The sequence below is a fragment of the Pinus tabuliformis genome, chromosome X, assembly GCF_031772625.1.
Source record: "Pinus tabuliformis cultivar Carrire ecotype Pingquan chromosome X, CPIR1, whole genome shotgun sequence".
NCBI classification, from domain to species: Eukaryota; Viridiplantae; Streptophyta; class Pinopsida; order Pinales; family Pinaceae; genus Pinus; species Pinus tabuliformis.
In genome coordinates, this window is record NC_142308.1 from 516045024 (window position 1) to 516071232 (window position 26209).

The following is a 26209-nucleotide window of genomic DNA, read 5'->3' on the forward strand; positions in this document are numbered from 1 at the left end:
GATTGGACGAGGCTTCCAATTTTGTCATCTGGAAGGCCAAGATCTTGGCAATCTTGAATAAACATCGCATCAAGGACTGTGCCTTGAAAACAATTGTTGTCCTAGTTGACCCTAATGCAAATAAGAAGTATGAGGTGTTGAGAATAGTGATGGCAACCCTAGATAAGTCATGTAAAATGGAGACAGTCATGTATTATTGTTCATGTAAATGTAATGGATGCAAGCCAAGAATCCTTCTAGATCATCAATGAAATACTCCAACATGTACCCACGAAATTGTTGCAAGGAAACCACTCAAAGAAATTATGGAAGCCTTCTATATTCACGTCAGCCTAATCATTTGATCAAAGGAACATGTCGGCCTAATCTAGGTTCATGTCGGCTCAATAGATGAGAGGGAAAGCCTATATATAGGCTACGTTGGCTCCTCCTCAATCCGCATTCACACTCACTAACTCATTATGTATGTATGCTTGTATTTATCTAAGATTGTAATATCACGTCATATGGTTGCAGGTAACATGGATCAAGCATGATCAAAAGGAAACGATTTCCTCCTTTGAAAGGATGCAAAAAGGCATAAGTCACACTAGATGAAATCAACATAATATGTCCTCATATGAAGCATGAGGTAGTTGACTACAATTGAAGAACTCTGATTGAAAGCTCCTAGGAATGGAAGGTGTGAGGATGGAAGATATCGTGAAATATGCAACCATGATGAAGGCAATCAACATCCAAAGGATCAGAAAGATGTGACTAGGAAATCTCCCAGAAAGATATGGAGACTGATGAAATTCTGAAAAGATGAAGACCCTTGACAACATATATCATTGGGAGATGTGTCAACATGTATGTAGGATGTTGATATCTACAAGAAGATGTCATTGGTAGAAGGCCATCGCCAAAAGGTAATATGTGATTTGTTTTTGATGTCTAACCTCCTGGATAAGTCTGGGTATGTGTGCAGGACCAAGGTAAGAAGAGTTGTGAAGGATGTCACAACTATGTACCTTGTGATCTAGAGCAATCACCGTTGAAGGAAAGATATATGGCCCTATGAAGGAAGCCCCAGATGTAAAGCCATGGAGGATACTTTCCGGGAAAGAAGGAATGACATGATAGAGGAAAGTGATGGATGGTTGAACCCTACATGTGAAGAAATTGATGACATCGAAGTCTTGGGTTGTCAGTCAACTAGAAGACCCTATAAAGTATTGATGATAGAATCCCTGGGTAAGAGGGAGCTCTTGAGTTTCTATAAGTAAAAGGAACTCGAGCAAGTTTCTGAGTAAAGAGAAACTTGGAACTCATCCCTGGTTAAGAGGGAGAGTTAGACACGACATTCTTGTCTTCAGTTTGGAAGAAAGAATGAAGGATTGAGTTATCATCTGGGATCTGACACTCTTTGAGGATGTAGTAGGGCATCCAAGACAAGAGTGGGCAAGAGGACCGATATTCTTGAGCGCTGGGAACCCAAGACAAGAATAGCCCTAGTAGGGCATACTCAGTGAACACCCAGGTGAGTATGACCCTAAGAGAGACAATGACAAGTGTGTCTATAAGTCATTGGTATTGCCAACACTGTGCTCTGATCTATTTGAGAGATAGAGCGGTTATTCAAGGCCTTGCTATATGGAAACAATGTTGGTTGAAATCAGTGTTGATAATATCGCCGATATTTCGGCGAAAATCGTAAATATCGCGCGATTTTCTCTAAAACGAAATTTCGGCTATAAAATATCGCGCTATTTTGTAATTTCGAAAATCTCGCGAGATTGCCGAGATTTCGGCGATATTTGTATAAAAATCGCGCGACGATGGTGAATCTCGCCGGCAAGGTTTATAAATTAGGTTTTTTGTAACTTGTTTACCGTCAAACCGTGATTACATTTTCGTGAGCTGGAGAGAGACCCTGCGAGTGCGAACAGTGCGGAGGGTTTGAAGTTTTTGGCTGCGAAGGAGGGTTTAAAACTTTAAACTTTACAGCGGCCAGCCTACAGGTATGCTGCATGCACGTCATTCTATATGCATGGAGAGTCGAACGTCAACGCACAGTCTATAACTTATAAGTTATTACAGTGATCGCAGTGTTTGTCTTGACTCTTCTACAGTCATCGCATGGCTCTTATTTATCCCATGGCTCTTATTTATTGATCGCATGGCTCTTATTTATCCCACTGTCCACATATGTTATCTATGGCTTGCCTCTATTCTGTGAGCATTGCTCATAGATTCTTAAATGCCCAAACTGTGATTAAAAATTCTCCTCGGCCTTGGTTCACGAGATGTGAACATTCCTTGCTGTTCTGTGTCTTGTTTCTGAAATCAAATAATCACCGAATTTAATTAATATTTATCTGAAATGAAATGTTTTGAGTCTTGACTTATATTTAATATTTATAGTGATTTCGTCTAGACATGAAGGGACACGTCTTCTGGGAGCAGGCCGACTTCAATTACTGGTTTATTTTTTTGGTCGACTAGGCTGCAAAAAAAAATTTCTAACTTAAAAATTCATTATCTCCTCAACCACCGGGAGTTTGAGGGCGAGTAAGGGCTCATTAGCAAGATAAAAATATACTCTATAAGACGGTATAGGTCTCACTGTGGAAAGATGACTCCAAGGTGTCAAAAAATTATTTTCTTTGTGACTGCTCTTTGAAATATTTAGTGCAGACTCATAATGCACTAGAAGTCTGTCCTTCTGCTTTGGAATCTTGGCTCTGGCTCTTAAAAGCTGGGATGACATTTCCCTCTTGGTGTGTCAAATAGTCAATCTTCTTTACTGTCTGTAAGAATGCTGTCTCCTTCAGTGCTGCAGCTTGGTTAACATCCCAAATTGGCATTCAATGCATCACTGAACCAAAAGTCAATAATTCCAAAATATCAAATTGACACAATTCAATATGGCTTTTCAACTACTCTTCCTGAATCCTGAGTGCTTGAGCTCTCTCTCAATAAGTGGAAATATTGGCTTCTTCTTTGTAATGGAAGGTCAACTCTCCTTCCCTCTATTGCTATTCCCCCTTCACATGAACCAACTAAATCTCATCGAAGAACCCTTTCTCTGTCCATCTCCTCCCTTCATAGAGGGCCAAAGGAAGTCGAAGAAGCGTTATCGCACACTCATTGTTTATGTGGCGATCCTGTACAGTGGTACACTTCTCTACCAGCTCTCTATATGCAAGGTGACCCAAGAAATATTTACATTGTAAATTTTACAACACCTTCCTTGGGTGTTAGTGTTCTTTCATGCATGAAATGATCTTTTAGGCGTATTTCCTTTTTGCCACATGGCAACCTCTAATTGGCACAGAATTGGTCACATGGTTAATGATCTTTGTTGTCAGCTTCTTCGTTCTTGCAATGCAAGTGGAGATTTTCTTTTTTGAAGCCCTAAGCCTATGCTGCCTTTCATTTTGCATTAGCACTAATGGAGAGTGTAGAGGGTAGGTCCTTGTGCTTTAGTGTCACATAGCCTCTACCTGTAAACCTGTATAAAGATATGGCTGAACCTGTAAAATTGCAGCGTTGCAGTTATACTGTTAACTTATACTGTTATTGCTCTTACACTTTTAATTTTTAAAAGCTAGGCTATTAAAAAATTAATTTTCTTTCAAGACCTTTGGATTTTTCTTGTAGAACTTTGTTAAAGTTTAGTCCATTTGTCTTTGAAGAATGAGGATTTGATAATGAGACCTGCACCCATGGAATTTCGTAAATTCGTATTACTTATTAAGTTATTAAGTTACTAATTCCAAATTTTTTTTGGTGCTGTAGGTTTCCTTTTGAGTTAGCGGCTAACAGCAATACAAAAATACAAATATGCCAAAAAACTTGGACCCATTTTGGGAGTATGGGATCCCTGATGGTGGGACAAATCGTGCATATCTTTCATGCAAATTGTGTGGGGACAAGATGACAGGTGGGGTTACACGACTGAAATACCATCTTGCTAGACTCCCTGGACATGATGTTGGCATTTGTAGAGTTTCTAGTCCGGAGCTTATACGAAAAGCTCTTGAGGCAATTGAAGAAAAGGACAGAAAGAAGGAAGAGGCGGAAAGAAACAAAGCTGAACGTGCAGGTAGATCCTTTGGGATATCTTCTCATGATTTTGATGTTCAGGGTAGTGGCCCTACTGGCGCTAGTAGGAGGGGCTCCACAACTGGCACACCATCACATGCTAGTGTGAATGCGAGGTCATCATTTTTTGTTCCACGAACAGGAGCTGGAGCACAACCTGGCATAAAATCGCTTGTCAAAAAAAAGGAGAAGGAAGAAGCAGATAGAGTCATGGGGAGGTGTATTTATTGGAGCGACTTACCTCTCAGCATCACAAAAACCAATCCATTTTGGCAACCAATGTGTGATGCTATTGCTGTTGTGGGCCCAGGGTACAAAAGTGCCACATATGAGGAGTTGCGGGGGCCAATTCTTCAAGCAGAAAAAGAGGACATCAACTCTAGATTGGCGGAGTTGAAACAGACATGGGAAGTCACTGGATGCACAGTGATGTCTGATGGTTGGACAGATAGGAAGGGTAGGACCCTTCTAAATTTCTTGGTACATTGTCCTAAAGGTACCATGTTTATTAAATCGTTGGATGCATCAGAACATATCAAAGATGCAGCAACGATATGTGAGTTGTTAGATGGGTTCATTCAGGAGATTGGTGTGCAGAATGTGGTGCAAGTCGTAACAGACAATGCAGCTAATTATGTGTCTGCCGGCAGAATGCTTATGGAGAGGCATCCCACATTGTTCTGGACTCCATGTGCAGCGCATTGTCTTGATTTGTTGCTTGAGGATATGGGGAAACTCTCCTTCATCAAGGAGGCAGTTCATATGGCTAGGAGCATCCCCAAGTTTATTTATAACCATGCTATTGTTCTTAGCCTTATGAGGAGGTTCACAGGAAACAAGGAGTTGCGGCGTCCTGCCATCACACGTTTTGCCACAACCTTTATTACTCTTCAGTCTTTGCTTCGATGTCAGTACGAGTTGAAGCAAATGTTTGTGTCTAATGATTGGCGTGGTTGTAGATACAGCAGGAGACCTGATGGGAAAGCCATTGAAAAAATGGTGTACTCTGAGACATTTTGGCGTGGAGTAGAAGAAGCATGTGCAGTTAGCGAACCTATAGTAAAGGTTCTTAGATTGGTGGATGGAGAGAAGCCTGCAATGCCTTATTTATATGAGGGCATGGATAGGGCCAAGGAGGCCATTCGTTCCTATTATGCAGACAAGGGTTCTGCTGGCCTTAATAGGCAGATGATGTTATGGGATGTGATCGATAGTCGGTGGACAGGGATGCTTCATCGACCCATTCATGCAGCAGCACTCTTCCTCAACCCTGCATTTGCATACAAATGCAATTTTCGTTTTGATGGCGAGGTGATTGAAGGGCTCCATTCCTGTATTGAGAGGATGGTACCTGATTCTGAGCTTCGTCTCAAAATCAGCCGCGAGATACATAATTATCAGGATTGTGTTGGCCTATTTGGCTTTGATGATGCCATTAAGGAAAGGGCCCTCTTCATGCCACGTAAGTGACAAGTCATCACTCATTAGAAATTATAAATTTGAATTTAATTATGTTTTAACTTTTAAGTTTTTGAATTTTTTATTTCATTATTTTGTTGTAGATCTTTGGTGGCGAAGCTATGGTGCAAGGGTACCAAATTTGCAAAATTTGGCTATACGAATCTTGAGTCAAACATGTAGCTCTTCAGGGTGTGAGCGCAATTGGAGTGTATTTGAGAAAATACACGCCAAAAAGCGCAACAGGTATAACTTTGAACTCAAGCCTTCAGTTGAGCAATTACACTTATTGTAATTTTTAATTTTTAATTTATGACCTTCAAGTGTCAAGACTCAAGAGTCAAGAGTCAAGACTCATTATTTTTTTTGACACTCTTACAGGTTGGAGTTCGCACGCCTCAACGATTTGGTGTATGTGCATTACAACATCCGACTTCGAGTGAGGCAAATAGAATCACCAGTGGATCCAGATGCCATTTCCTTAGACAATATTGATGTATTGTCTCCGTGGAGGGTGGAGTCTCAGGAGCCCATATTGGAGGAGTCACCTTCATGGTTGGAGGAGCCAGTGGCAGATGATCCATTAGAGCAGGGGCAGCAAGAGGAGGACTCGGAGTCAGAGGAGCAGCAGCACTTAGAGGAGGAGCAGGAGGAGCTGGAGGAGGACACTGCGGGAGCATCAGCATCAACACCATCTGCTATAGATATAGGAGAGCATAGCTCCATGCCTATCACTCATTATTTGACATTAGGTGCAGAGGCAGTGTCAGGGCCTTCTACTACTAGGGGCAGGCCTGACAAACAGCCCATCATGTTTTCCCGTAAAAGGGGGAGAGGGCAGTAGATAGATAGCTGCTAGTTTTATTTGTTATGCTACATGTAACTCATGATGATGAGATACTTTTATTATTATATGTGATGTTATTTTGTATTGGTTCTCCACATTTGAGTCCTTGAATGGACAATTATCAGGGATTAGCACGATTTGGTATCGCCTTTGATATATCATTTCTATTTGACATCATATATATCAGTGTTTTCTTCATATTTATGTGCCAATGTGTTTATTTCATGTTGTTATTGCTTTATATGTTTAAAAATCTGAAAAAAATGAATATAGTATGCATTTTTTATGCTTGCTTTTGTTGTTTAAATTCTGAACATGAAGATGTTGCTTTAAAAATTAAAATAGTTTCTTGAGTGTTTGCTAGGCACTGTATAGTTATACTCATTTAATGCCAATTTTTTGTTTTTTTTGTGCCCTAGGTTTGAATTAGTTCACTACAAGTACAAATGTCAAATATGCCAAAAGCTTTGGACCCATTTTGGGAGTATGGGGAGGCTGTTGGTGGGGCAAATCAGGCACTTATATCATGCAACTTGTGTGGGACCAAGATGTCAGGAGGGATTACACGATTGAAATACCATCTGGCTAAACTCTCTGCATATGATGCAGATGTCATGCCTTGTATGGTTTCTAGTGCAGAGGTTATACAAAAAGCTCGTGAAGCAATTGCTGAACAAGACAGAAAGAAAGCTGCTAGGGAGAGGCCAATGGTCTCAGATAGATAGCTGCTAGTTTTATTTGTTTTGCAACTTTTGCTACATATAAGTTTATAACTCATGATGATGAAATACTTTTAAAGTTTTATATATGTGATGTTGTTTTGTTTGAGTCCTTGATTGGACAATTATCACTATCAGGGATCAGCAGGATGTGTGATGTTATTTTAATTTTTGTTTGAGTCCTTGATTGGACAATTATCAATTTATCACTATCAGGGATCAGCAGGATTTGGTATCGCCTTTGAAGTTTGATGTATCATTTCTATTTGATATCATATATATCAGTGTTTTCTTCATATTTATGTGCCAATGTGTTTAGTTCATGTTGTTATTGCTTTATATGTTTAGAAATCTAAAAAAAAATGAATATATTATGCATTTTTTATGCTTGCCGATATTTGCCGATATTTTGCCGATATTTTCGCCGATATTTCCGATAAGATATTTTCCAGACCCTCGCCGATATTTTCCCGATACCGATATTATCAACACTGGTTGAAATGATGCTAAAATAGATGGATAACTAATCCAACTCCTTACTTATGAGAAGTCTTGTATTGAGAAAGTCCATGTACCATGTATGTATGAATACCTCCCTAGTTAAGAGGGAGTGTTGAAAATAGTGTAACTAGGTTCGGTCTTCATCATGTCAAATATTGTAACAATGTATTTTTGTATCAAAGAATTATTTTATTGTTGCTTGAGTCATGGGTTTCATGCTCAAGAAGTTTTTGCTCCAATTGAGAGCCCTAGATAAGTCATGTAAAATGAAGACAATCATGTATTATTGTTCATGTAAATGTAATGGATGTAAGTCAAGAATCCTTCTAGATCATCAATGAAATACTCCAACATGTACCCATGGAATTGTTGCAAGGAAACCGCTCAAAGAAATTATGCTAGCCTTCTATATTCAAGTCAGCCTAATCATTGATCAAAGGAACATGTCAGCCTAATCTAGGTTCATGTCGGCTCAATAGATAAGAGGGAAAGCCTATATATAGGCTACGTTGGCTTCTCCTCAATCCGCATTCACACTCACTAACTCTCGAAGAGAAGCAACAGTGAAAGGGTCAAAGAAAGGAAGGGTAGCCGCAACAATTGAGGTCTATTCCCTCATGTGAAGATATCAACAAGTTTGCTCTCTCATACGGTAAACCGATCTGGACTAGGGCTTCACGTTTCATGACTATGTGGTTGGGTTGAAGGGTTGTTCTAGCCACAGATGCAAGGAGAAGATCACAGCCGAAAAGGTCGAAGGTATTGTAGGGCTAGAGGAGCCCTAACCCTACTCTCATATATGACTACACTCTGAAATAAAAGAGTTATGTTCTCGTTGTATTGGACAATCACTATTGTTGCATTACGAAGCCCTAAATATCAAGCCCTAATCATCGCTCTATCGAAGTATGAAGGATCTTTATGAAATGCGAGGATAGAGAGAGGCTAGAAGAGCCTATCCGAGATTGTTGGTGCAGACTGTCATGCTCATGCTACAGACCTAATCCATTGCAGAAATATACAATATGTTTGGGTACATGTTTGGAGGTATTGTCATTTGATGTTGAAGGCATTTCTGAGTCAATGTTTGGGTCATGTAATTTCTCAATAAAGATTCTATAAGAAAGAGTTCAAAGGGTTTTTCCTCTCACAATTTGGAGAGGTTTTTTCCCTGGCTTGGTGCCAATATCTTGTGTACTTGTGCATTTTGATCTTCTTGTTTTGATAGTTGGTTGATGATAATAATTCATGTAAACAATAAGGAGCAGAATCTAAAGAAATAATATCACAAGCAGTTATCACAGTTAAGAGAAATCGAATAATTCTAATTGCCCTCGATTTTCTCAACTTGAGGAGGCCGAGGCGAAGGCGAAGTGCATGATCCTAGACAGGGTCAAGGATCATGTCATACCACATATTGCTGAGAAGAACACAGCAAATGAGATGTGGCAGACCCTGACCACCTTATACCAGGGCTCTTTCGTGTAGCATAAGATGTTATTGGAGAATCAGTTGAGGTCATACCAGATGCAGAAAGGAGAGGAGATAGATCACTTCCTCCTCAAGTGCAAGAAATTCGCGACCAGCGTAATTTCGTTAGGTCTACACCGGATGTAGAGTTTATGGTTAGGACTGCTCTGAATGTAGTCTTCGAGGACTAGGAGACATTTGTCCAAAGCATTTTGGGCAGAGTGACTCTCCCCAGTTGGGAACAGATGTTGGTAGATCTTCGACATGAAGAGATCAGGAGGTTAACCAAGGCGAGGAGTAGTGGTAAGGGAGTTCGAAACAAGAAAAAGGAGGAGGAGGATGCGGCTCTAGCATCTGTGGGACAGGAAGGGAAGCGGAAGAAGAAAGACATCTCCAAGGTCAAGTACTTCAATTGTGGGGAACTGGGACATTATGCATCTCAGTGCCCCAGGAAGAAAGGCAAGGGAGAAGCTTCTGACTCAAAGGCAGCTCCAGCAAAGGTGGAGAAGGATGTCGAGATTGATGACGATTATGTCGTGAGTGCTCATGCACCTCTAGAGAAGAGGTGGGGTGACATCGAGTTGTAGTCATGAGGACTACATGCAGGGGCAGGATCCTTGAGATGCCCAAACTCTTGGATCACATTTGGCTATGGGAGCCCTTAATGACAATAGCATGATGACAGGTGTCGGGTGGAGCAAGGTGTGATGGAGAGGCAAGGCAGTGCTTGAGTGCAGAAGTTTGTAGCAGCGTAGTGGAGGTTGCAGCAGTGCGAGGGGCACAGAGGTGTTTGCAGCAGCACAGTGGTAGCAGAGGGAGCACAGGATAGCAGTAGAGGTAGCTTCAGCATCATGAGGCTTCCAGACTGACCGGGATGTTAGTGTTTGGGTGAAGTCAGTTACTTACTTCTCGGTAACTGAGTTGCAGTGTAGCAGTTAGCAGTGGCAGTGCTATGGGCAGCGTGATGCAACATGTTGAGAGGGAGCTGCAGTGCAAATGTGGCAGTGGCAATGGCAGTGTCATGGGCAATAGTAAAGGAAGCAGCAGTGCAGGGGATGTGGGGCAGCAGGCCAAGCATCAACACAGGTACCGATGCAGAGGATCAATGTGATGTTTCTATGGTGAAACATTACTAGAGCACATTCCTCACTAAGAGGGAGTGTTGATTTTTGGTAGCATCGGATGTGTTCTAGCCGTGAAAATTGGTGGAGAGGCTAAGGCACATGAGATCTCCAAGACCCATAAATTGTTTGGAGAAATTCCACCCGGATGAAGAGATATTAAAATAATTAATATTTTTAATGGGGTTCCTAAGTCTAAACTTAGGAAAATTAAAATATTTATGTGTATTAATATAAAATGGGTGAGAAAGTTCTAAGAAACAAGGATCAAGCCAGATCTAATCTTAGTCGTTGATTAGGGACTTAATCTCAATTGTTGATTCATCAACAAGAAAAGTATAAGAAGAGGCTTGATGGCTTGTTGGAGATACACCAAGAGAGATCAATCAGTTCGATTTTCAGGGGTGAGGTTTCCTGAGGAAATCGAGCAAGTGATCAATTGCAGTGCGGGGCAGTTCAACAAGGGATTTCAATCCAAGGCTGAAGGATACATATCAGAGAGGCAACAAAGTGATGGACGAGGCAACATAGAGCCTAGGAGGGCTGACGTAGAGGTAGCAAGGGTTGACGCAGAGGCTAAGGAGGCCAGTGCAGAGGACGCAGAGGGCCAAAGAAGCTGGCACAAAAGCTATAGAGGCTGACGTAGAGGACGTAGAGGTTGACAAAAAAGTCGTAGAGGGCTTCAGAGGCAGCGTTTGGAGATTCTGTGGGGCAGACTGGGAGCAGATCAGTTGACGCAGAGCCTAAAGAGGGTGACGCAGTTCCAAAGCAGTGCTTGGAGTAGCTTTCACTGTCTAACACAAGGAACAGCTAGAGTCACTGTAGGATTGATCATCTAGTTGTTGATTTGCCGAAATATCTGTCTCCAAAGAGGTACTACCGCCGAGGACTTTATCTGTTGGGTGAACCATTTCTGGCACCCTAGTTGTATTCAAAAATCTGCTTAATAATAAAACCCTCATATATGCTACATCGGTTTTCCTGCATTGGGTTTTCTCGGGGACGATTGTCCAAAAATAATGGTGTCCCTTGTGTTATTGTTTCTGTTTACTTCAATGCATGATCTGTATATCTGTGAAGACTGCATTTTTGTTTACTTCGATGTTTATGTAATTAAATAACTTGTTAATGTAAAGAACAAGTAGGCGATAGTAAACCAGAACTTGCAGTAGGGTTTTCTGATGTGTTAGATTCATAAATTTTCATACAAAATACATCAACAAATAGGCTCTAGATGACCTCTAGCATCCAAAAAAATCATGCTACAACAAATACATACATATCATCAAAATCGTTGCCTATCTTGGGATCTTTGTCACTAATATCAGCCTCTAAGCATTAACATAAGATAGAAAAAATGTAGCATGTCACATCAAGATTTTGCTTGAGTACTAGGCACATTTTTAGTAGGGTCACGATAGAGGAGTTCAACAACCAATGCCACTAACATCAAAGTACATAGAGGGCTTGGTTCTCTTTATTAACTACTAGTTTCATGCCCTCGTACAGGACAAAGTCCAATGGAAATGTTGCAGCCCTGGTCATGCCCAAGTCAAATATCTCTAACGTCATTCAGGTTCTTGAAAAACTAAGGCATGGGTTTTGTTTCCCTCTGCTTGTAGACCACTTTTGATGTAATGCATGTCAAAAGCTACCCAAAGCTCCCCTTGTTCTGTCATCTAAAAACCTATAGTATATGTTGACCAACTCTAACTAGCCATAACATGACAATAACTTCATTGTTTGGAAAGATTCAACATGGCATGTCATCCTCCCACCGAAATGAACAATTTGGGATCAAGATGACTTTTGGCTTTTGGAACCACTGCATTGGGAAATGTGAACCAGGGAAATGTGAAAGGTTGACTCTAAGACTTCCATGTTTGAGAACTATTTGGAGGATATTGCACTAAAGCCAAGGCCACATATAGACTTACTAGACACATAACCATGCAGTAAGACATGTGCAACTTAACACAAGCTAGACTAACCCATACACTAGTCATCATCCCTGCAAAAGCAAACTCCCCTAAAATCATGAGTCCTCAAGTAAGCCTATCTAAGGCCCTATGGAAATTTCTAAGTCTGACACATCAGAAATCCCTACTGCATTATCTGGTTTATTATCTCCTACTTGTTCTTTCAATTAACAAGTTATTTATCAATATAAATACCGAAATAAACACAAATGCAACCTTCACACATATATAGATCAACAACTGAAATAAACTGAGACAACACAAGGGACACTGTTACTTTTGGACAATCATCCCCGGAAAAACCCAATGCGGGAAAACCAGTGCAATAGATATGAAGGTTTTATTATTATGCAGTTTTTCGAATACAACTAGGGTGCTAGAAATGACTCACCCTTCAGTGATTTTCCTTGGCAGAAGTACCTTTCTTCGGAGACAGATATTCCTGCTAATCAGGAACCGAATGACTAGCCTCATAGCGACTTCGACTGCTCCCTTACCTGGACAACGAAAGTTGCTCCAAGCTACCATCAGGAACTGCGTCATCCTCTACAGCTCTGCGTCAGCTAACCAACTCTCAGTCTGCGCCACGAAAATTCCTCAGCGCTGCCTCTTCAGCACAATGTTAGCTTTGTAGCCCTCTGTGCTGCCTGTGTCAGCCTCTACTGCCTCTTCATCCTCTGCGCTGGCCTCCTCAGTCTCTGCGTTAGTCCTGGTTGCCTCTATGTCAGCCTTCCAAGGCTCTGCGCTATCTCTCTGGCAATCTCTCTGCCTCTCTGCTATGTATTCTCAGCCTTTTGTCGAACAACCCTTTGCTGCAATAGATCACTAACTTGATTTCTCAGCAAACCCTGCCGCAAAAAATCTAATTCTTGATCAGCTTGGTGTATTTCCAATTGACCCTCAAGCCTCCTCTTATACTTTTCCTATTGAAGATTCAATGACCGAGATTAAGTCCCTAATCAATGACTAAGATTAGATTTGGCTTGATCCTCGTTATTTAGAACTTTTCCACCCATATTATATTAATACACATTAATATTTTAACTTTCCTAAGTTTAGACTTACGGTTTCATTAAAAATATTAATTATTTTAATATCTCTCCATCTGGGTGGAATTTCCCCAAAGAATTTCTGGGTCTTGGAGATCTCATGTCCTTAGCCTCTCCACCAATTTTCATGTCTAGAGCACATTTGATGCTACCAAAAATTAACGGGCCCTCCAATCCTATCCAAGACAAAGGGAGCCATAGATGAACAAAAAGGGACTAGACATGGTCCAACCAAACACAAGGTCTAGGACACCAATTACAGGGCCTCACATGATTGTTACAAGGCTTTTGACTTGTTGCCTTGGGCTTACAATGGTGTGAAATATGCTACCAAAATATGTGTACCCCTACTGACATGAGGGATAACATGTCCCACTAAACTCATATCAACTTTCCTCACGAAGATCCAAGTTTAATACGTCAAGAACACATTGCAATGCTAATACAATGAATTGTCGTGCTATCCCTTTGATATCTCATAGTTAACTAATCTTGCATAGTTTTTCCTAGGCATGCAAATGAGATCAAGTGAAACTCTTGAGCGATTTTGGTGGAATAGATGCCCCTTATAAGAGACACTTACGGCAAAGGTTCCAATCCACAAGGGTATTACATGAAAGATATTTAACCAAACCAAAAAAAACAACTCTATTTCCTCTCTTTACTTTTCAATAGATATTATTTAGATCTAAACTTTTTATTTTTAATAAACTCCTTGCAACCTTTTTATTTAGATTTATAGCTTATTCTTTGTTGTTAATTTATGAGTATTCCTTATGATATATTATTCCTAAAATCCAATGTATAACTAAAGTTATTAACCTACTCTTAACCTCTCTTTATTCATTACATTAGTGATTATAACCTAATTATTATTTAATATTAAACAACTATTTTTATCTTATAACTTTATTATTATAACAACTATTAATTCTTAACCTCCCCCCACTTTTTTGAATTTAAAAATATTAAATAATTTATAAATTTAAAATATTAAATCTACCTTTTCAAAAAGTTTATTTACTTGTTTGACTAGTCTCCAATGGCTAGTTTTCAACGGTTAGTTTTCAACAGCTAGTTTTTAACGGCTAGTTTTCATTAGCTAGCCTTGGGCAATGATGCATCCTTACTATTTATTCACGAAGATTCTATGATTTCTCTCACCTTGTCCTGAAGATGAACCACATTAGTTGGTTCGAAACGTCGACCAAATCCTAATGATGTGATTAATCCAAAAGACTTCTATCTACAATATGGATCACAAAAGTCTCAGATCTAGCTCTATTTGAATTAAGTATAAATGCATTGCATACTAATACTATAATTGTGATAATTGTTGGTTTCTATTTGTCCTTGTCTTTAAAGTATTGAAGGCCAGAGTATCAACACAAGACAATAGACAAAGCGTAAGAGATTTCTTTCACATACTTATGGAACTACTTCAACATGCACTGAACATTCTACATGAGGCTACAACACTAGCTTCCTTGTTCTCTTATTAAAAAGGATATGGACCCTGAATGTTAGGAGATATACACGTTCCTTAATAGGAATGACTTAACTAAGAGGTGGGACTCAAGAGTATAAAATATATCACCTTGGTCATAGAGTCTCTTGGACATGATATTCACAATCAAATTCGAGGAGACATTAAAACAATTTATGAGAAGAGACAAAATTCTTCTCCTTAATAGTTGCACGCCATTTATTGGCATCCTTTAGTTGGCAATCATATTGCTCTTCATTGTTTTGCTTTATCTATAGCCTTTGTATTTTCATATTTAGGTCAAAGATGCCACAGGCATTTTCTCTAAGTTGCATGATACGGGGAAATGGAAAAGTGTTCTGAAATGGAAATGCACTAGAAACGTGACCCCTCAAAAAATAGGAAATACGCAATTGCCATATATATATATATATATATATCTATATATATATATATATATATATATAGCAAGAGTTTAGAAAAGAAAAAAAGAATAAAAATTGGGAAAATATCTATAAAAATCGATATGAGGAGAAATGAAAAGGACATCCCCCTTTAAAGGAATTTTTTTATTCTAGAGGCTTCTATGGCCCTACATGTAAATGTCAAAACATATCATAAGGACACTAAAACAGCATACAGCTCGTTAAATGAGTTTCAGCCAGGTTGATACATGTTTTAGCCATGTTTTGGGATTTCCATACCAAAATGAGGCTGGTACATGGGAGGGTCCACGTTTCTTGCATGCGTGGGGGCACACCATGTGTTTCAAAGTCCACATGACATTTTCATTTTAAGACAAATATTTCTTCTTTGTTTCTTCTGTGATAAGAAAATAGTCAGGTTGATGTCATAAGAAGCGAAAAGTCATTTACACTTTGCACTGTACACACTGAGTAAGGTCACCTTTCAAATCATTAAAGCCTGGCAATGGCATAAATTTCTTCCCATGTCAAAACTAACTTGTTTTCTGTGTAAATGTTTAGTTATCATGATAGCTTACTTGATTCAGGACTATTCGGGATCCTGTTATACATGAATAACATTCTGAGATGAGCATTAATTAGATCTCTAAAATAATCCCATTTTCCACATCAAAACAACATATCATATGCTTGGCTTTACTCATTCCTTTAGATTGATGTACACGCAAGAAGATTGTGAATTAAAAACTAAAGGTTTCCCCTGCATGCATCCATTAGCACGTCTCCCTTATATCTTAAGATCAAAGTATCATCCTTAACTAACATGAGTGCAAAATTTATGAAGGAAACTTATGCAATATGAAGTAATATATAGATCCATTGCATACCTTTGCCCACCGTGGCAGGACAACATCACCAAGAGGTTCACCATCTTGCTTTATGCCAAGGTGATATTGATTAGAATTGACCAGAAACTCTGGCATGTAGAAAAACTCTGGTATCAACTCCTTCACATCACTGGTATTGGACAAACAGTTTGCATAGGTACCTTCTATGCTCTGAAAAAGTCGATCTGCATGATCAAATCTACCCCCCTGGCAAGAACCAAAGATTATAAATAAATGCCTATTATGTATTTTATTTTTTCTTTTAATAATACCTCCAAACGTTTTTCCAATCAAAATTGACAAAATGATCTTTATGTCATTTGTTATCTCAAATTAAACTGATCCTCAAAAGGATGCTTACATCATTTGTCATCTCAAATTAAGGCGATTTTGAAACTCTAGTAAAGGAGAAACAGCATAAGTTCCTGGTTATCCCTCATCTAGGATTTCTATGTTGAATGGAATACCTATGCTAAATGTCAATTTCTAGTCTTCATGGCTATGATTCACAGAAAAAAATATTGCAGTAACTACCTGCAAATTACGATGAAAAGTTGTAAAGGGCTCCAGTCTCAGTAGATAAAAAAGTACACTTCCCATACTTGAGTAATGAGACCCATAGTAAAACCTGCATGCATGCAACAGTGAGCCTGCTAAACACATTGATTGCCAAAATTTCAAAAAAGATACGGACAAAATGTTAAGGCCAAAGGGAATGCCTAAAAGATCAAGGAGAGCATGGCCAATATGTTACCTTGGAATATCTGGATCACAAAAGTTACAGTAACGTTCTTCAAAAACCTGGAAAAATGCCATTTAAATGAGAATAAATATAATTTTCAATTTTTTTGCAAGTAATATTCAGATGAATATTGTTATTCACTTATACAAATGTGTATGAAAATAAAACAGTTTCAACTTTTAAAATTCCATTTGACCTCAAATCGCTTTGGATCCAAAGCACCAACGGGCTTAGAAAGGTCGCGGAAGGTTGTTGATTTATTGAAGTCAAGATTCTGAGAAGTGTAGTCAGCCAAAACCCATGGAAACACAGGATACTGGGTCAGATCGTTGTATGATCTTCCTGCAAGGGTGTTCAAAAGCATCAGATATTCAAAATTACTGATTTCTCGTCTCCGCCAAACATCTCTTGCACTTTCAGCCATCTCAATAGCTAATCGTTTGTCAACAAAATGAATAATTTCATCCCTGTTTTTTGCACTTGATTTTGGAAAAAGTGCCTCATTCCTTAAGGAGACTATCTGTCTCCCAACTTCTTTGGCCCGCTTATGTGAACCAAAATTCATAAAAACTGGAGAAATTGAATTAATGAAGAGGATTTCAATCGCTGTATATTGTAGTAAATATCGCGTCCAATGTACAGCTTTGACCTGCAATCACTTCAACGAAAGATTAGATTCAAGGCAGGGAAACTTTTAAGCTGGAGTGATTTTCTTGTAAGTGCACAAACCTTAGCAAGTCTTTGTAACTCTTAAAATATAAAGACTTATTTTAAAAATTCATACTCTAAAAATCTTATGTATTTCAAAAATATGCCAAATTTCTCACATTAGATAATTTGATTTGATATATATTTATTTTAAATATAAAGATTTATTTTAAAAATTTCATACCCTCTATGAATCTTAATCTTATGTATTTCAAAAAGATGTCAATTTTCTCACATAAAATAATTTGATTTGATATATATATATAGAATTGGCCAGATGGCAAATATTAGCCAGTAAAATTTTGCTTGATGCAAAGCCTAAACTAAAAGCAAGTATTTGCATCCAATTTCCATCACATTTACCTTACAAAGATCCCATCGCCTATGCCGTTTGACATCCTTCGGTTGCTTGCCAGAGAAAGCCCGTTGCTGAACAGGATCAAGTCTCTCCATAGGATTTCCCTTCTCACTGTCTATATTAGTGCGGCCTATGCTTTTACACGCCTTTGGTTTTGCTGCTTTTTCTGTGTGGCCTGCTTCGGGGTTATTAGGATAATTTAAACCACCTGAACTATTAAAAACGCGTGATCCGCCTGTTCCCTCCACCACAAATTCGGCATAGAAGTGCAAAGAATTTTTCATAACATCCAAATGGCCTGCCATTTTCCTCTTTGGTGTGACAAGGATACATGAAACTGAAAGGAGAACCTGCAAAGACAATATATTATATGTTAAAACCTACCATACCGTGTCACGCCCACCTTGAAGACATTTATAAACATGAGAGTATATGCATGTAAAGTATACCTCATCCTCTCCTGTCACTAAGTAGCTGGAGGTCTGATCCTGCCTATTCTGTGAAAAATCATTATCTCCTTTATCTTCAGTATGATCCACTTGTTCAATATTTTGATGTAAAGAAGCATTGATTTCACTGCTAGTTGAATCAGCAGTGGAGGGTTCATCATCTTCATTTGAAGGAAGATCTAAAATTTCCTCTTCGCTAATTCCTCTCAAACCCTTGAGCAGGAAACTTTTGACTTCACCAAGAACATGGTCTCTCTCATTAGAGAGCAGATCACCAGTATGTTCGCTTGTTTCAGAATCACTTGTGGCACATGCAAATGGAGGATTACAAAGATGCTCATCAAAATTATAGTTCCTTTTGAGTTTCAGCCTACGACGGTATGGATCCTCTGTTCTATCAAGCTTCCACCATGTCAAGGTATTGTTTGGGAAAGGGGTAGCTGACCATGGCCCTCTTTCATCAGTCAGTTCCCTAAACATGTGGCACCACTTGTCCTGAAAAATAGCATACTGAAATGAGAAGAAATTCATGTATCCTGGATAAGTAGACCCCATTCTCTATAAATTTTGAAGGATTTAATGAGGTACCATGTCATTACTAACTAGTATGCTAGAGATGCAACTGGCTTATAGAACCAACATTGTCTTTCACTTGGAAACATCCAATGTATTCAATTATAGTATTGACAATGAATAGTTGGATAAATAGTGCTAAGATCATACAAATATAAGAGTATACTTCTGCAAGTATAAATGTAAGATATCATACTATTTACCTGCTGATGTCTCCAAGCATGTCTAATTTATTACAAAAGAGCCAAACATTGCACACAGAGTTTCTAGTATATACTATGACTAGTCAAAAAGAACATATCTACAAGCAATGTCTATGTGAAACTTAATCCATGTAATGAAAATGTTATCTTACAGCTACGGATTGCTGATCTTCATCGTAAGTAAGCCGTGATGCACTTCGGCGGTTTCCATCACTTGAAAAAATCATGCTCAAGTTACTCTGCAGCTCATCCTCAAAAGCTTTCTTCTGCTGCTGTTCCAGATAAGATATCTCATCCAGCTCTGAACGTAGTTCCTGCACTTGCTTTAGGCGCTCTTCAATGGATGATTTTATGTAGTTTGTTTCATCTTTCACCTGGAGAAAACGTTTGGAGACCCTTATAGACTTCTAGAAAACATAAAATGAAAAATATAAATCATAGAAATACTCAGAAGATGATTGTTTCTTCAACAGTAATACTTTATGTGCTATTATAATAAATAAATTCAAGTATTGCACATTGCATGGGATCTAAGTTTATTGAAGAGTTCATCTATTGGCAACATCACAACTTCATTTATGTCTGCATACCGCTGCAACAACTCTATCCTTCTGCAGTAGACTGTTAACAGACCCTGCTTCACTCAGACTGCTGCTTGGATCCTCCAAGTTGTCTCTGTCTGCAATGCTCGTGGCTAGCATGCTCTTACCATACTTTACAGTTTCTCGTATCAAATGAGATATAACATGAAAACGTGCACCATCATCTTGACTCCCAACTTGTGCTCTCGCGTCAAGCAATGACCTGCTCAAACCAAATAAAAATTGATTAGGTTCAGATTCAGATTCAGTCCCTTGGAATAATTGGTACGACTCCCAAGGCCCTTCAAAGTTAAACAATTGAACTAGGCAAATGCAGCAACACATACTAAAAGTTAATTGAACGTTTGGAAATAAATGAACTCCTAATTAAGTAAATCTGAATCATGAGAAATGGGATTACCAAATAAAGAGCTGAAGCCTGTTCTTGATCTGTTCATTGTCAGTTGACAAAAGATATGGAAGAAGAGATACAAATTGCTGAACACAACGTGATGCTCGTTCAAGATCAGCTTTGCAAAGGTACAGCAAAACTAGTCGGAATAGAATCCTTGGGCATTTTTCTCCACGTAATCGGATAGCTTTATCAACAAGCTTACTTGTACTAATGTTTGCAACTGCACTAAGCCCTCCAGATACAACTGCTGTAGCCATTTCTACAGCTGGCATGTTGAGAGACTCTACCAAACCACGTGCCCTTTGACCCAAAGATGGGCCTGTTGAAGCTGAGGCTACGCTTCTTTTGCTTGGCCCCTTTCCATTCATCTCACTTACAAGTGTCCAAACCTTATCATATAAATGCCAGTGGTGGTCATCCATGACAACTTCATTTTGAGAGGAACATCGCTGCCATCCTCTAAGCTGATTGATTGATGATGATTTTTTCACAGCCCTAGTAAAAAGAAACATTATGAAGCAAAGTTAACCCAACATGTTGCAAGGGAATTAATTAATAAATTTAGATTTCTATGAAGCATGTCTGCAAAACATTTTCACTTTCAAGGCTTAATTTTTTTTTCTCATGGCATATTATGCATACTCAACTGAATCAAATGAATACTATTTATCGGATATTATGAATACTGAACTGAATCAAACCAATACCATTTGTTCCACATATTACATATATTTTAAATGAAATATCACCAACAAAAGCCTAAAGATCTATAGCCATATATAACCCCATCGAACTCTCTCCTGTGTATCAGCGTCTCATTGTGTTGTGTATGGGTAGACTCTAGCACTATTAATGTCAAGAGTCAAATTTAGCAACCGTAATTTGATCTCACCAGTAGCATGTCTCTCTCAAATGCACAACCACTCCATAAGCTACGCTACACTACAATGTGGCAAACATCTTTATTAACAAGACCAATGGTTATAGCACATAATTGAAGACGTCACTTTTCACACACCTAATCAGTAACTCATCTAATCCAAACCACTTCATCATAATCTGTTGATTCCACCAAGTCAAACCCCATAACTGTTGGAAACACTGAGAGGGGGGTGAATCAATATTTCTTTTCAATTGTTATTATTACTAGTTTAGATTCTTTATAATTTTAATAAAAGAAATGATTTTACTAAAATATAGAAAAATATTGAATACAATATCTGATGAATTTTGCCAAGCACCAACTTGGACTTTGATGAGGCTCCAACTTCTAGGGCTCCGACCCTATCTTACCAAGGCACCAACCTTGAATTTAGGAGCACCAGCTCCAAGGACACCAATCCTTCCAATTCTGAGGCACCAACCCCAAGGGCTCCGATGCTTTTGTTTTACTCTGTCAAGAAATGTTTGATTGTATCATACTCTAAGTTGTAGGAAACATTGGAGAAGGGTCCATTTCCGGCCGGAAACGAAACGGAAACAAGGAAACTTGTACCGTACGGCCTGGAAACTCGTTTTCAGCTGTAGTGGCCTGTTTCTTGAGGAGGAAAAGTGGCTAATACGGCCAGAAACGAGCTTCCAGGTCGTATGACGAAGTTTCCTCTTCTAACTTGACTTTTTCTTGTATTTTTATTTTTTATTTTTTCGCTTCTAATTTTTTATTGGGCGACTAAAATATCTTTTGGATGCTTCTAGATGCCTCTCAAGTTATAAAAAAGAGGATTTTTTTGAGTGGGGCAGCCTAATGTTCAAGCCTATGGCCCTAGTGTTGATATGCAGTTCATGGTAATGTTAAATTCTTAAAGTAAAAGTGACATTCTCCTTTATTTTTCATTTTCATGCTTTTACTTAAATTTTTAACATTACCATGAACTGACTCAGGATGTTTGAGAGTGGTTTTGCCCTCATTGGATTTCATATGGCAAAAGTAGAATTTTAGATCTCACTCAAAATCCAGCAGACTTATCTGTTTTTCAGGATTTTAGGATTGGGGGGATTGCAATGTTTCTATTGGATTTTGTCATGTACTAGGGTATGGAACTTGTATTTAATCAAGAGAACCGACCCCTCTATGCAGGGGAGACTCCCAATAATCAAGAGCACGTAGGGTACTAGGGTATGGAATTTGTATTTAATCAAGAGCACTAAGGTCGTTTGACTATGTAGGACGAGACTCCCAATCAAGCACGAGACAAGAAATTAGAAATTTCTCGTGGCTGATTTTGGATATTGCTATTTTCATTATGTGATCATTCATGAGTAAATGTGATGTAAATTTAGAGACTTATAGTTGACAATTTAATCATAATGTAATAAATTAGAATGTATCATATATGCTTTATGATTGCACATATATATATATATATATATATATATATATATATATATATATATATATATATATATATTGTGTTTCTCCGTTTCCATAATTTGGGGGGTCACGTTTCGTACCCGTTTCCTGCAACTTAGATTATACTACACCCTGTTTTTGTGATCTTTGTAATAGATTGCTATCTACACTACATAACCGCTTCAGGAGCGACTGCTTCGTCATGAGCGCTTTATAGAGATTAACCCAACCAACAGACTTGCTCGACCTTCAGCGTCCTTCCTTTCGCTAGACCTTCGACTTTCTTCTTCAATGCTAGATCTTTGGCTTTTGTCTTCAACCTTCGGCTCTCTCTGTTTCTTTAGGTTCACGAGTTGTGAATTGTTGATTCTTCTATGTGCCCAATGCCGAGATCGATGCTTAAGGTGAGGTATTATAACTTGTATTTATATGGGTTTCCCAAATACCCAAAAGACACATTCATTTGGAAGGAGAGGCCGACTTATGGATATTCATCCAATTACTCATAAACTTGTTTTATTTACGGAAAATTTCATAGGAGAGGTTGTACCCAATGAGGTCCCACATCCATGTGATCAATCGCAATCCCAACTTTTAACATTACCGATGTAACATAGCTGATACTCATATTGTTGATGAAGCGGATGCGATATAATATTAAGTAGTCATCAATAGATTCGTCAGGTCCACAGTAATATTGCAATCGGCGATCGGGTTCACAAGTCTTATCGTAATCGGCGGTTTGTTGGTGACAACCCTTTATGATTTGCGTAACTTCCAATACCCGAATGCAATACTACATAAAGGTGTATTCTAATGGAGTTGTCGGGTCCGCATATTATATCGCAATCAACATTTTGAATGGAACATGATTATGCGAACATAATGGTTTGCGATTATGTGATGGATGCGATATTATATTGAGTTGTATTGCAATGGTGCAGTGGGTCCGCAATGATATCGCAATCGCAGTTTTCAAGTGTGACATTCCTTTGTGATACATAACTTCCGATGCGGATGTGATATTTTATTAAGGTGTATTATAATGGTCCAGCGGGCGTGTTGTAATGGGACCATTGAGTCCGTAACCCATATCGCAATCAGGGATTTCAGTGTAACAAGGCTTCAATACTTGTGGCACAGCGGATGCGATATTGTATTGAGGTGTGTTGTATTTGAGTGATCGGGTCCACAATGCATATCACAATCGGGGGTTTTGAGTAGTGTTACATAACTTAATATAATAGAACCGCCAATAAAGTTCCTCCGATGATATTGTTAACTCCTCTTGGCTCTTCCTCTTGGGCATATGCATTTTAAAGGGTTTCCAACGACTTCTTCCTCTTACTCTTGGGTTCTCGCTCCTATGAATTCTTTATGATTTCTTCTCACTCTTCCTCTCTTCCGATGATGTGTTCTTCTTTGCTCCTTCGATATTGTTGTTTCTCCTATGGCTTATCTTCCTGTGACCTCCGATAACTCTTCTTTGACTACTCCTATTCTTGACTTCAATGGCTTCCTTGATGGCTTTCCTCCTTGGCTTCTTGCTCCTGTTGCTTCACGGATCTGCTTCTCCTTGGCTTCACATCATCATTTGGTATCCCAGAATATTGCCATATTGACATCAATGACAATCTAGATCAACAATCTCCCCCTTTGTCATTGGTGGAAATATTCTTCTTCTTTCCCCCTTTGACATCAATGGCAAAGCAGTGCATAAGGACTCCCCCTGTCAAACTGCTCCCCCTATCATGCAGCATCTTAAGAATCGGTTTAGTGTGATGCTAAAGCAATAACCCCCATCTTTTGATGGAGATGTTCAAATGCTCCTCAAGGAAGAGGTTTGGTGAAAATATCTGCAATCTGTTCCTTAGTATTGATATATTCCAACTTGATGTTTTGTTTAGCCACCTGTTCACGAAGAAAATGATACTTGATTGGTATATGTTTGGTCTTTGAGTGCATCACTAGATTTTTACTGAGACTGATGTCACTTGTGTTGTCATAATAGATGGTGATTGGTTGTTTAGTTTCTATGTTGACATCCTTCAAGGCTTCCTTCATCCATAGTATTTGTGTACAATAGTTAGTTGCGGCTATATATTTGGCTTTAGCTGTAGAGCTCATATAGATGATTGTTTTTTGTTGAGCCAAGCTACTAGGCAATCTCCCATAAAAAATGCATTTCCACTAGTGCTTTTACGATCATCCATGCTTCCAACCCAATCAACATCGATATAAGTTGTCACTGTAGTATTTGCACTTTTGGGATACCAAAGATCAAAGTCAGGAGTTCCTTTCAAGTATCTGAAAATTCTTTTCATAGCCAACATGTTGGATTTCTTAGGAGCTAATTGAAATCTTCCCACCATTCCCACTGCTTGCATAATGTCAGGCCTTGTAGCAGTTAAGTATATGAGAGCTCCAATTATTGACTGGTAAAGAGTTGCATCTACCGAGGGGGATTCATCATCTTTGCTTAATTTTCAGTTTGTGGTCATCGGTGTGCTCATAGGTGCACATTCTTCCATTCCATATATTTTAAGCATGTCTTTCAGATATTTTGTTTGAGAGATAAACATGGCTACTGTGGTTTGTGATACTTGTAGTCCAAGGAAGTACGATAGCTCACCAATCATTGACATTTTGAATTCTTTTGACATATTTTGAGCAAACTCATGGCTCATTTCATCATTATTGCTAGCAAAAATCAGATCATCAACACATACAAGCGTGATTAGTAATTTATCCTCATCCATCTTCATGTAGAGATTACTTCTTGCCACCCCCTTTTTGAAGTTTTGTTGTTGTATATAGTGATCCTTATTTGACAATTTTTACTGTTGAAGACAACATTATGTCCTTGATCACAGATTTGGCTAACACTCAAAAGATTGTGTTTGAGCCCATCTACCAGCAAAGCAATTTGAGCCTTTCCTTTTCCATTAATAAGGGTAACGGTTCCTTTTCCAACAATTTTGGCAGACCCACTCCCAAAGGATACATTTCCTTCCGTTTTGTTTAATGAGACAAACTTCCTTTTGTCGCCTATCCTATATCTGGAGCACCCACTATCCACAAACCAAAGATTTTCCTCACTGTGAGCACATAGAGCTAGACCACATTTATCTATATTGGGATTTTCATCTTTTTCTTCTCTACTTTTGAGGGGGCAATTTTGTTCGCTATGTCCATTATTATTACATAATGAGCAAATCGGATCAAATTTGGCCAAAGGATCAAACGAGTTGAAGGTCTTGATTTTTCCTTGACCTTTCAGACTACATGGTTTGTTTTTTTTATCCTTCAATCTTGGTGCTTCATTCTTACGAGCCATGCAATGTTTAGCTTGATGACCAAAATTTTTACAATAATAACAATGCCCAAGAAAGATAGTTTGGTACCTGTTATAATAGCCATGATTTGAATAAACCTTCTTTCTTGGAGTTGCTCTTTCTTCATTCTTTGGATTTGAGTCGGGCCTTTGATGAGATGATTTTTCTTCTTTTGGATTGCTGCAAAGTATGTCGACATAGCTTCTTGTATTATCCTTAGCACTTGATGAAAAACCGATCCCGAACTTGTCACTTTGAGATTTCTGAGTGTTGAGAATGTGATCAAGTGTTTGAGAACTTTGCCAAATTCTTTTGATTTGTTCCATTTCCTTTTTGAGAGATACTATTTCAGCTTCATGTCTTTCACATATAATGTCCTCCCTTCTTTTAGCTTCCTCTTTGTCCGTTTTAAGAGAGATAACCTTCTTTCGTAACTCCTCATTTTCTTCAATGGTACTTATCAG

General features: G+C 38.7%; 2 protein-coding genes across 2 annotated transcripts in view; one reads left to right on the plus strand and one right to left on the minus strand.

The window, feature by feature from the left end:
• Positions 1-26209, minus strand: part of LOC149140946 (BEACH domain-containing protein B-like) — a 398071-nt gene that overhangs the window by 18456 nt on the left and 353406 nt on the right. The window contains 9 exon segments of the mRNA XM_089446434.1: positions 16032-16238; positions 16566-16659; positions 16786-16832; positions 16970-17422; positions 17845-18189; positions 18289-18783; positions 19217-19438; positions 19655-19868; positions 20067-20555. Coding sequence (XP_089302560.1) covers positions 16032-16238; positions 16566-16659; positions 16786-16832; positions 16970-17422; positions 17845-18189; positions 18289-18783; positions 19217-19438; positions 19655-19868; positions 20067-20555 — 2566 coding nt within the window.
• Positions 5209-7171, plus strand: LOC149140947 (uncharacterized). The gene is made up of 3 exons (XM_089448447.1): positions 5209-5551; positions 5652-5793; positions 5929-7171. Exons 1-3 carry the CDS (start codon positions 5209-5211, stop codon positions 6389-6391), a joined length of 948 nt encoding a protein of 315 aa, XP_089304573.1. The 3' UTR covers positions 6392-7171.

Excerpts from the sequence above, each read along its gene's own strand:
- LOC149140947 (XM_089448447.1), top strand. The coding sequence starts at position 5,209 with ATGGATAGGGCCAAGGAGGCCATTCGTTCCTATTATGCAGACAAGGGT. Across the intron at positions 5,552-5,651 it reads AAGGGCCCTCTTCATGCCAC|ATCTTTGGTGGCGAAGCTAT; the intron begins GTAAGTGACAAG and ends ATTTTGTTGTAG. Across the intron at positions 5,794-5,928 it reads CACGCCAAAAAGCGCAACAG|GTTGGAGTTCGCACGCCTCA; the intron begins GTATAACTTTGA and ends ACACTCTTACAG.